Source organism: Emys orbicularis, chromosome 3 (genome assembly GCF_028017835.1).
Source record: "Emys orbicularis isolate rEmyOrb1 chromosome 3, rEmyOrb1.hap1, whole genome shotgun sequence".
Classification (NCBI taxonomy): domain Eukaryota; kingdom Metazoa; phylum Chordata; order Testudines; family Emydidae; genus Emys; species Emys orbicularis.
Window position 1 is genome coordinate 116,951,020 of NC_088685.1, and position 12,755 is coordinate 116,963,774.

The 12,755-nt window shown below is 42.0% G+C and overlaps 1 protein-coding gene across 1 annotated transcript in view; it reads left to right on the plus strand.

Moving 5' to 3' along the window:
• MTHFD1L (methylenetetrahydrofolate dehydrogenase (NADP+ dependent) 1 like) overlaps positions 1 to 12,755 on the plus strand; it is a 213,350-nt gene that overhangs the window by 82,245 nt on the left and 118,350 nt on the right. Inside the window, exon 19 of the mRNA XM_065400405.1 lies at positions 2,066 to 2,134. Coding sequence (XP_065256477.1) covers positions 2,066 to 2,134 — 69 coding nt within the window. The remainder of the gene's footprint in view (positions 1 to 2,065; positions 2,135 to 12,755) is intronic.

Below are 12,755 nucleotides of genomic sequence, written 5' to 3' on the forward strand. Positions count from 1 at the left end.
ATGTTGAACAGGTGAAAAATTTAATATCCTTTAAAAAAAATCTACACTTTATAAAGATTTTTTTTTAAATGACCAGGATATAGGGAATCAAAAGCAACAGCATCATCAGTCATTTTTACTGAGTAGCTTGGGGGCAATAAAGAGGAAAAACTTTCAGAATATAGCATATGGTACACTAGTTGATCGAGTACTTAACTCGATGCTGACTTTTCAATGGCATTTCATCTCTATTTTTTCTCTTTGTCTAAAATAAATGACCTGTTCTTAGCTACAATATGTTATTTTGGTGTGTTTGTGGCTGTACGGAAAGGAACAGTGAGACGTGGTGGCAATCTGATTTTTTTTTTTTTAATATGTCTATTTCTATTTCATATGTCTCTGTGCTTATCATTAGATTGTTAGTCAGAGATGGAATAGCACCTTCTCTCTTTATGCGAGAAATGATAGACCCATATCTATTTTGGTAAACATCGGAATTTTGTGGTTCTTTGTTTCTGATCCTCAAAATGTAAACAAGACTTTTTTTTTTTAAGAAACTAATGTGCATTTGAAAATCTATTCAGTATTAATCCATAGACAAGGGACAAATATATTATCTCATTAACATTGTCTCATCCCATTTCACTGTAGTTCATTTTGTGATGACTGTGGATATTTAGACTCTTGTAACAGAGAGACTTACAACATGGCAATATTTAACAAAGAAATCCTAACGTGTGGCCTCAGTTTCCTTAATTCATATTTACCAGAGGCTAAGTATCATACATTATTCCTTTCTCTTCTGGAGACCTGGGTTCAAATCTGATGTGTTGCAAGTGAAAAATTAATTTGATGCAAATTAGTAGTAATAGTAATTATTGCAAAATCGCCTCATAATATATTATTTTCAGGGTTTACATTGTTGGGCCTGTTGGTTCAAATGTAGATTCATTGGCAAAGCTGTTTGAGGAGTTCTGTACAGTTAGTTTGTAGGGATTAAAAATGAGAGGCAATCTCATGGTATCTGTTTACATCCGTTTCTCAACCATATGATTATATAGGTTTTGCAGAGACTGCCAGTTCATTTCTCCACCTTTGTACCTAGCAACCCCTGCTATTGATGTCCATTCTCTCATGAGCGAAGTACATCTTTCATTTCTTTGTGCAGGATTGGCAAGCTTGTTGCCCTTTGCTTTCTTAGTGTTCTTGATGAGCCCACACTTTGGTTCTCTTTCCTCTCCTGTGAGTGACCTTGGGCTAATTGCTGTTTCTCTCTCTGTCTCAGTTAGGGTGACATAAGAACGGCCGTACTGGGTCAGACCAAAGGTCCATCTAGCCCAGTATCCTGTCTACCGACAGTGGCCAATGCCAGGTGCCCCAGAGGGAGTGAACTAACAGGCAATGATCAAGTGATCTCTCTCCTGCCATCCATCTCCACCCTCTGACAGACAGAGGCTAGGGACACCATTCCTTACCCGTCCTGGCTAATAGCCATTAATGGACTTAACCACCATGAATTTATCCAGTTCTCTTTTAAACCCTGTTATAGTCCTAGCCTTCACAACCTCCTCAGGTAAGGAGTTCCACAAGTTGACTGTGCGCTGCGTGAAGAAGAACTTCCTTTTATTTGTTTTAAACCTGCTGCCTATTAACCAGAGAGCAAGTGTGAAAAATTGGGATGGGGTGTGGGGGGTAATAGGCACCTATATAAGAAAAAGCCCCAAATATCGGGTCCCTATAAAATCAGGACATCTGGTCACCCTAGTCTCAGTTCTCTCTCTGTGAAATGGAAAAAATATTACTCTACCATATCTCTCACAGATGTTATGAGGGTAAATCCATTGATGTTTGTGAGGCATTCTGATACTATGCTAATAAAGGCATGAAGTAACTAAATCTAAATAGATTTCTCTTATAATGGTGATGGCATCGTATTACAATGTGTATAGTGAAAAACATTTCCCTTTTTTTGTGAACGAATTTTCTCTTTAGAACTAAAGTTTCATATTTCAAACTCATTAAACTTAAGCTGTTTGAATGGGTGTAAAATAGGGATACTTATAATGTGCACTCTCTTGTTTTTTAGGGAGTAACAGGTGCTTTGGCAGTTTTGATGAAGGATGCAATTAAGCCAACACTAATGCAGACTTTAGAGGTGAGTTCAACTTGTGAACCTTTTTAAACATCTCGTTAGTCCTTGTTTTAAGACTCCATATTACTCCTGCCATTCTTCCTGCACTTAACTTTTTAGGACTCAAAGCAAATGTATATGCTGTGTTAGTTCCTCCCTTGTATTTGCTTTCCATGAACCTTTTGGTCTCCCTTATGGCTTTGACATGAGTTCCAAGCAAGGAGCAGTGAATTGTCCCAATCACAGTCTGCCTTCCATTTCCATCTTAATGTGATAGGAAGGAAGTACCCAGCACTAGGTTTCTACCTGATGCATATGTCAGGTAGTTATGCTATGGGCTTGTTGAGTGGGTGGAACCAAGGCTCTTGCTAAATCCTTCCTCCTTGGGTGGGGAATAGTGGAGAGGAAGTAGCAGCCTCACAGAGGTTGCTCTCCCCTGCGCTGCTGTCTGTGATTCTGAATTCTGGAACATGGGAGACCTGGAACATGGGTGCCTTACACCCACTTATTGCCTTGCGTGACCAGGCTTGTGCCTGCAGTCTGACTCTTTATTGATGTAATGCTTGTAGAGAAGAAATTGAGCTTTGTTGCTTTTGGAAAGAGAATTTAAAATTTTCTTCAGGTCAGTATTTTTACCAGAAATCGGACAAGGATTATGCTTCTCCAGCCAGAAACAATACAGGGTGACTTCTGACCAATCACAACAAGCCAACAAGTGAACAATATTCATAAAAAAAGTTTTGAATAGTTAATATATTTGGGGAAAATTGGAATAGCCACAAAATTCTTTGAAATAAATTATTAGTTGTGGATTATTCATTCGGCTCTATTACAGACATTTATGTTGAGAAAAATAAATAATGGAGTGTTAGAAACTTAGTTTTTGTCATCCTAGAAAATTTTGTGCCAAATGCAAGTAGCTCTCCAGCTTTTTGTAAATAGATTTTTATTGTTGAAAAACTCAACTGTAAAAATATTTAGACAGTGCCGTGATACACATAACTCCGTCTGCTCAACATATTGAAATCAACTCCTCAGTTTATAAGAACTTCAGCCCATGAGAATTCAAGACATTGTCAATTTTTTTGTTTTGAGTTTTTTTAATGGATTATTGCTTACAGAAGGAATTTGATACAACATGTTTTTTATTTCATCCAAGGAATGTTGTTATATTAAAATAGTTTGTCATGCTGTGTATTTCACGGTAGTTTGCCTTTTGTGAGCTGAATAGGCTTCTTTTGCAAAGGTTTTTCTTTCATGCAGCTGTATAAAGAACGTATGTGTGTTTTGGTGACGTTCAATAACAGAAACCAGAGATCATCCAGAACCAAGAAAAATGCTTCCATGAATTTGGGTACTAAATTGGTATCCAGACTACCTTTGAGGTACATCAGTCATGAAGTAGCTTTGATTCTGCTGTCTAGTTTGTATCACTCTATTAGCACTGTGTGTATCTGTTCCGAAATGGTATCATGTAAAGAGCTGTTGTTTTGCTGTGTTATTTTAAAAGAAAATGATAAATGTTCGAATAGTTTTATTTGATTCATGGGCATTTAGTCATGAGAGCCACACTTTTTTATTTTTCAGTTATTTTTCATTATGTATTTCTTTATTCACCCTTCTAAACAGTACTGATTTCTGCCTTTTATGTGGCACTAGTCTGTTCTGGTCCATTCCATGCTATGGCTGAAACACCCTGTGACGGTTTTCGGGGTACCCAGGACTCTGAGTCACCTTGCCACCCCGTGCCCTCCAGCAAGAGGGAAACTTGTTTGTGCTTAACTGAGTGTCGGCTCCCTGACACCACCAGTCACTCTCCTTTGGGCAATGCCAGCCCTGACTTTGCCTTGCAGTTTAACAAATAGTGCACTTAAATCCCTTTGAAGCATTCCTCTGTAATATCCAGGCTCCAGCCCCTTCTCCACTGCACACTCACAGAAATACCAGGTCTGCTGTCCTCAAGGGACAACATACATATCAGATTGTATGATTCAATTCAGGATCAGCAACTTGCTTATTATCACACCATTGAGATATGCTTATAGTGAAATCAAGGATAAGTTTTTACCAGAGATTCCCCCACTCTGTCTCACCCTTGTTGACTTCATATCTTGTTGTTGATTTTGCATGTAAATGTGTCTCCATTGTGTTAGCTTGCAGTGCTTAATTTACATCCCAACAGAGAGACGGGTGAATAAGCATTTTTGTCTGACAGGAAACCTGTTTCTCCACCTCTGCTGTGATACAGACTCTGTACATATTTTCAGTATACATACATAACTCCTTACAAAGTATCTGTATGTACTTTTCACCAACAATATTAATAACCAGTGTGACCCTGGCTTTCATTTAAGACCTCCTGTGACATCCTTTGGCAAACTAGAATGTACATACCAAAATCAGGGGTATTCTTATAACCCCCTTGCCATCCTGCATTGAGGGATTCTTATGTTACTACCCCATCAATAACCATGATCAAAGACCATTGTGAATAGTGAGTTCTAGCATCATTTCCCTATCCCTGGTGCCTAGGGATTCCCCTCCTATCCCCACCCCAAAATCCATGTTGAAATACAATCACCACCAACAAAATCTGTATTAAAGGCAGCATTAGTCTTGCAGTCGGATCCTCACCCGCAGACCCTTGTACCCCTTTGAGTCCCTATTGATTTCAGTGCTAATTTATGAGCCACCTACCCAAACAGACCTTCTTCTAATTCACCCTTTCTAAGGAAAAAAGATGTGTTTTTAAAATCAAATTACCTTGAATTAACTAATTCAAGATAAAATCCTGGTTAAGACCATGCGGATTGTAATGTTCACATGAGTTAGTAGATCAAGTTAGACTAGCCTTCCCCGTATTAATGTGTGTGTTCTAGGGCTGACGAGCAATTAAAAAAATTAATCGCGATTAATCGCACTGTTAAATAATAGAATCCCATTTATTTAAATATTTTTGGATGGTTTCTACATTTTCAAATCTATTGATTTCAATTACAACACAGAATACAAAGTGTACGGTACTCACTTTATATTTATTTTTGAATACAAGTATTTGCACTGTAAAAAAACAACAGAAGTAGTATTTTTTTCAATTCACCTAATACAAGTACTGTAGTGCAAACACTTGATCGTGAAAGTTGAACTTACAAATGTAGAATTATGTACAAAAAAACCTGCATTCAAAAATAAAACAATGTAAAATTTTAGAATTTACAAGTTCACTCAGTCCTACTTCTTGTTAAGCCAATCGCTCAGACAAACAAGTTTGTTTACATTTGCAAGAGAGAATGCTGCTTGGTTCTTGTTTACAGTGTCACCTGACAGTGAGCACAGGCGTTCTCATGGCACTGTTGTAGCCGGAATCGTAAGATATTTACGTGCAAGATGCACTAAAGATTCATATGTCCCTTCATGCTTCAACTACCATTCCAGAGGACATGCGTCCATGCTGATGACGGGTTCTGCTCGATAAGATTCCAAAGCAGTGCGGATCGACACGTGTTCATTTTCATTATCTGAGTCAGATGCCACCAGCAGAAGGTTGATTTTCTTTTTTGGTGGTTCAGGTTCTGTAATTTCCACATTGGAGTGTTGCTCTTTTAAGACTTCTGAAAGCATGCTCCACACCACATCCCTCTCAGATTTTGGAAGGCACTTGGGAGTCTTAAACCTTGGGTCGAGTGCTGTAGCTATCTTTAGAAATATCACGTTGGTACCTTCTTTGCGTTTTGCCAAATCTGCACTGAAAGTGTTCTTAAAACAAACAACATATGCTGGGTCATCATCCGAGACTGCTATAACATGAAATATATGGCAGAATGCGGGTAAAACAGCAATACTGGCTACAGAAGTGCCATGCAAATGCCTTTTCTCACTTTCTGGTGACATTGTAAATAAGAAGAGGGCAGCAGTATCTCCTGTAAATGTAAACAAACTTGGGGGACTGTTGGAAGAGCACACATAGACATTCTCCCTGCTGTCAGTTCCTGTGCCCCAGCCCTTCAGCAGCCTGCAGCATCTGCTAGCAGCAATTGCAGAGAAAATCTTGCTCAGCCCCTGTGGTCCTAGGCTGGAGCATGCTCAGTGCAGTTAGAATCTTCGAAGACTGTAGCTGCAGAACTTTTACAAGTTTGCTAAGCATTTGTCAACTGAGATTTTTCAAAGATTTTCAGCTCTGCCAAATTTGTATTTTTTCATGGGGACAACAAAAAGCACCTTCCTGAGACCAGTGCAACACCTTCTCTGCCTGCCAGATTTCAAGACCCTGCTCCAAAGCATGGAGATGCTAGAGCTTCAGTGAAAAGGAAGATTTTTTTTTTTTTAACATGAGCAAAATATCTTTCTCCTAATTTCATTCTCAGGGATGACTGAACCATTTTTGCTGAAACTTTTAAAATAAAATCAGCCTAAGGCAGACACCTGGCATGGAAATTTCAACCTGAAGAGTTGTTAATGTTTGGCAAAACTGTAAGCAACTGAAAACAGGAGCTAATAATAGGAAGTATTGGGCAACCTTAACAATAGGTCATGGTACCAGCTCTGCATATAATAAATGTTGCACTTCAGCAACTTTTACATCTGATGTGACTATTATGCTTGTTTTAGCTGTACATAATGTTTTCATAGTGTTTTATCCATGTCTGTCATGAAGGATACTCTTGTGAACTGCTCCTATAACATTTGACATTTATTTATACCATGTGTAGCAGAGAAACGACAGTATCTAACAACTCTGTGGAGTGGTAATATGGTTGCCCTGTAATCATAGCAAGGGGTGATAAATACCCCGTAAACATCTTGTCAGCTATTGATAATCTTGCATATTTTGCTTCATGCATGATTTTCTTCCTGCAATCTTTTAATAACCAAGAATTTCCCTTATTAAATGTATACACAATGCTGTTGATAGTTTGTATATATAGTTTATTAGGAATGGGTCGCAAAATAAGTGGCAGCTGTACATTCTAAGGCATTGTGAGATTTTCCATACATTTTTAAGGAGGCTTTGGAGATGTCTGATGTGGGTCATTTGGAGGGGGGAGGGTGAAGGGGGGAGGTTGCTTTTATAGCTACGAACGTCATTCTGAGAAGATATTTAATCCATTCATTCAAGAGTGTGCCTGAGGCACCAAATGTCTGTTTGGGGTTCATTCCCGTGGGTAATCAGCCCGTGTTTTTTTGCTCCAAGAGTTTTGTTGCCTACAAGAGCTAATGAGAGAATGAAACATTTAATTAACTTCCTTCTATTTTCTGAATTTTGGAACTCCATTGAGCTATTTTTGGCGTCTTTGTTTCACTAGGAGCCTTCTCTGATTAAAAGCTGCAGGATCGGGCCCTATATGTAGCTAAAAGTCTGTCAGATTAAAGTGCCTCAGGTGCGATTGTCTCTAATTAAACAAGCCTTTGGGGCTTTTGCTGCTTAAGGTCACTTGAATCAGGCACTTAAGGACACATGATAACTTTAAAAAAAAAATGCTTTAGGAGCAGACACTATGCAACTCTTTTTCAGCTAGCTTTAGTTATCATTTTTTAAAACAGATCGCTCGCAGTACAGTATGTAAATCTGCTGAACAATAAAGCCCAAGGTAAAAATAAATTCAGTGGACTAGAATCCACAATAGATTTTGATATGTTAATTTTACAGCTGTGGTAGTTACACAGGTAATTCATTTAATATGAGAAAAATTGTGGATTATAGAAACAAACAGGCTAGATTTGTAGAAACTATTAAAAGCCTTAATAAAAATATCATAGGAGGAAATGGTTTGTTTCTTTAACTTGGGTTTTAAGCTGTTTGGAGCGGGGGCCATCTTTTTGCTATGTGTTTTGTAACTTGCCTAGTGCATGATCCCCTAGGATCTGCTGCTAACAATAACAAGCTTTGAATAGAGGGGAGGATCATACGTTTAGAACCTCACTTGCAATTTGATGGTTTCCCTAGTTCAAGTTGAGTTTTTGCATATATTTATAAAACTCCACTGGCGTTTCACTGCTATGGTCCCTAGAGGACATAAAGGAACACTGACTCAAAAGAGCGGGAGTATAGTAATGTTGATAATCTATATCATTCTTTTTGTTCTAAGACATAATGTTTGTTGCTCTTTCTTTCTGGTCTTGCTCCACTGTTTCATCTTTAATACATGTACAGCAGAGTAGCCATCAGATGGTTCATGGGAATTGTCTATCTTTTCGATAACATCCCCATTCACACACACATGCGCTCACACGGATGTACACACACATTTTCCCACAAAGACAAATTGTGTTTTCACAGACGGATCCTGAAATTTTATATGTAGGAGGCTAAAGTACTGTTTTGTCTGTTTGAAGGAAAGTGATTGTGTGTGTGCAAACCACCCACAGATAAAATATAAGATTAGATTATTGTGGTTGGCATTCTGTAATGGTGAGGACTAAAAATAGTGTCATTAAAACAGAAAAATTATTTAAAGGGTTAAGAGTAGGTCTGTCAAACGATTAAAAAAACGCGATTAATAGCGTGGTTAAAAAAATTAATCATGATTAATTACTGTTTTAATTGCACTGTTAAAGAATAGCATTTCAATTGAAATTTATTAAATATTTTTGCATTTTTCTCTACATTTTCAAATATATTGATTTCAGTTACAACACAGAATACAAAGTGTACAGTGCTCACTTTATATTTATTTTTGATTACAAACATTTGCACTGTAAAAACAAGATTTAGTATTTTTCAGTTCGCCTAATACAAGTACTGTAGTGCAATCTCTTTATCATGAAAGTTGAACTTACAAATATAGAATTATGTATAAAAAATAACTGCATTCAAAAATAAAACAATGTAAAACTTTAGAGCCTTCAAGTCCACTGAGTCCTACTTCTTGTTCAGCCAATTGCTCAGACAAATTTGTTTACATTTGCAGGAGATAATGCTGCCTGCTTCTTGTTTTCAGTGTCACCTGAAAGTGAGAACAGGCGTTCTCATGGCACCATTGTCAGCCCAGCCTCCCTTCATAGTCTCCATCGATGGGCCAGCCAGGCCGAACAGCCGGCTCTGCCGGTGCCACAGGAGGTGCAGTGGCACCAGGCTCCATGCCCAGCCCAATGGTACTAGTGAGCACCGTGGCCTCCGATGCAGCCCCCGGTGGGGGCTTGCTTGGTGGCCAAAGCCTCAGAAGGACCATCAGCCTCCCTCTCCAAACCTCCCAGTAAGGAGTCGGTGGGACGTACATCCTCGGCACCATGCCCGGAGACTGACCAGGTGGATTACGGCCCCTCCATCCTGCCAGGGGACTTTAGGGCCCACCAAGAACTCTTAAAAAGGGTGGCATCAAGCCTCCACCTCCACGTGCACCACTTTGGGCCTGTTGGTAAACAACACCAAGTCCACGTTAGTCCCGGTACAACGCATAGAGTTTATCGGGGCGATCCTGGATGCCTCGTCGGCCAGAGCCTCCCTCCCACTGGACAGGTTCGAGACTCTGAAGGGGCTCATCGACACAGTCACAAGGTTTCCGGTGACAACAGCCAGAGCGTGCCTCCAGCTCTTGGGTCACATGTTGGCGTGCGCGTATGTGGTCCATCACGCCAGACTCAGGATGAGGCCCCTCCAGCTCTGGTTGGCTTTGGAGTTCTCCCAGGCCAGAGACAGGATGGACAAAGTCCTCACAGTGCCCAAGCCAGTGATCACCTCCCTACGGTGGTGGTCCTCCCCAAGAAACATGCTCCAAGGGGTCCCATTCAAGGGCAGGGCCCCGTTGCTGGAACTGGTGTCCAATGCATAGGACCTGGGGTGGGGGGACCATGTGGGGAACGTTCAGACTCGGCTCAGAATCTGACCCTCCACATAAATGTCAAGGAGCTCAAGGCGGTATGGCTGGCGTGCATGGCCTTCCACTCGCACCTGGAGGGCCGGGTGGTCAGGGTCCTCACGGACAACACGGCCTCGATGTGGGACTTTTGTATAGCCCACGACATCTGCCTACAGGCCTTCCATCTGCCGGGCGCCCGGAACGTGCGGGCGGATCACTTGAGCAGGGACTTCTCCTCTCAGCATGAGTGGTCTCTCTACCCAGAGGTGGTGCACAGACTTTTCCAAGTGTGGGGAACTCCCCAGGTGGACCTGTTCGTGACTCGGCTGAACCGTCGTTGTCCCCGGTTCTGCTCCAGGGAGTAGCTGGGACGGGGCACTATCTCCGATGCCTTCCTCCTGTCTTGGTCACGCCAGTTTTTCTATGCCTTTCCCCCATTCCCGCTGATCGGCAAGGTCCTGGAAAAGATAAAGACAGACAAGGCTCGGGTCCTTCTGATTGCCCTGGCATGACCCAAGCAGCATTGGTACGGGACCCTCACGAGCCTGGCGGTCACCCCGTCATAACCGTTGCCATCCCGCCCAGACCTGCTGTCCCAGGACCAGATCCGCCTCCTCCATCCCAACCTAGTGGCACTCCACCTCATGACGTGGCTGCTCAATGGTTAGGTAGGGAGGAAAGGACGTACTCGGAAGGGGTTCAGCGCGTCCTCCTAGAAAGCAGGCGGCCCTCCGCATGACAAGCCTACTCGGCAAAGTGGTCTCGGTTTTCTAGATGGGCGGACGAGCAGGACGTTTTCCCCGGTGGCCGCCCCGATCCAGCTGATTCTGAACTACCTCCTTCACCTTAGAGCCCAGGGCCTGGCGCCCTCGTCAGTCAAGGTGCACCTGGCGGCCATATCGGCCTTCCATCCGCTAGTGCAGGGCCACACGGTATTCTCCCATGCTATGACTGGCCGATTCCTTAAGGGGCTGGATCATCTCTTCCCGTATGTTAGGCCTCCTGTCCTGCAGTGGGACCTAAACCTGGTGTTGGCCCATCTCACAGGGCCCCTGTTTGAGCCGCTAACCACGTGCTCCTGGTCACACCTCTTGTGGAAGGTGGCCTTCCTGGTTGCGATCACGTCAGCTAGGTGAGTCTCGGAACTCAGGGCCCTGACCTCCGAGCCCCCGTACACAGTGTTTCATAAAGATAAGGTCCAGCTCCGCCCACACCCTTCGTTCCTCCCGAAGGTGGTCTCTGCCTATCACATGGGTCAGGACATTTTTCTGCCGGTCCTCTGTCCCAAGCGTCCAGTGAGGAACGCCACCTCCACACGCTGGACGTGAGACGGGCTCTGGCTTTTTACCTGGAGCAGACTAAGCCGTTCAGAAAGTCCTCGCAACTGTTCATCGCCTTGGCTGAGCGCATGAAAGGTCGGCCGACCTCCACGCAGCGGTTCTCCAACTGGATCATCTCAAGCATTCGTACCTGTTATGACCTGGCGGGAATCCCTCTGTCACCAATTGTGAAGGCACACTTGACTAGGGCGCAGGCCTCATCGGCTGCCTTTTTGGCCCTTGTCCCCATTCAGGACATTTGTAGGGCTGCCACGTGGTCTTCAGTTCACACGTTCACCTCGCATTATGCGACTGTCTCCCAGACCAGGGAGGGCACCAGGTTCAGCAGGGCTGTCCTCTGTCCCGAGAGTTTGTGAGCTCCTTCCCACCTCCAACAGATATAGCTTGGAATCACCTATTGTGGAATACACATGAGCAATCACTCGAAGAAGAAAAGACAGTTACCTTTTCCGTAACTGGTGTTCTTTGAGATGTGTTGCTCATGTCTATTCCACATCCCACCCTCCTTCCCCTCTGTCAGAGTTGTCTGGCAAGAAGAAACTGAGGGTGGGGGGAGCACGCAGCGCCCCTTATACCGTGCCATGGAGGCGCCACTCCAGGAGTCACTAGGGCGCTCCCCTACGGGTACTGCTAGGTGAAAAACTTCCACCACCAGTGCACGTGGCAAGCACACACACTATTGTGGAATAGACATGAGCAACACATCTCGAAGAACACCAGTTACAGAAAAGGTAACTGTCTTTTCTCACTTTCAGGTGACATTGTAAACAAGAACCGGGCAGCATTATCTCCTGCAAATGTAAACAAACTTGTTTGTTTGAGCGATTGGCTGAACAAGAAGTAGGACTCAGTGGACTTGTAAATTCTAAAGATTTACATTTTTTTATTTTTGAATGCAGTTATTTTTTTATACATAATTCTACATTTGTAAGTTCAACTTTCATGATAAAGAGATTGCGCTACAGTATTGTTTAACATTGTTTAACAGTGCAATTAAAACTGATTAATCACCATTAATTTTTTTGAGTTAATCATGTGAGTTAACTGCGATTAATCGACAGCCCTAGTTAAGAGTCATCTGGTTTTGTTAATTCTCTGAAATATTTTCTCTTATCAGGACTGAAGCATTTTAACTAATGTAAAGGAGATTTAAATAACTTCATTACTTCACTACCTGAACTCAATTATGATGATATTCTTTGGAGAACATACACATATTTGGGGTTAATTCCCACATATACCAAATAAATTATTTTAAATACATTTTAGTGAAAGAAAAAAAGAAAAAAAAAGGAGCAACTAGCTTTATTATCTAGATAATCTCAGGCTGTTTGCTTCCTCTCTCCAGTAATCTTGGAAGCATTAAAATATTTAATACAAAACATTATTTCACTTTACAGCATTGGTGCTAAAGTCCATGTCTATTCAGAATGCAATACACATAAAATTAAAGATATTCCCAGGCAATGAGTTGTCTCACATATTCTGATTCATGCAAAAGATTTTTGT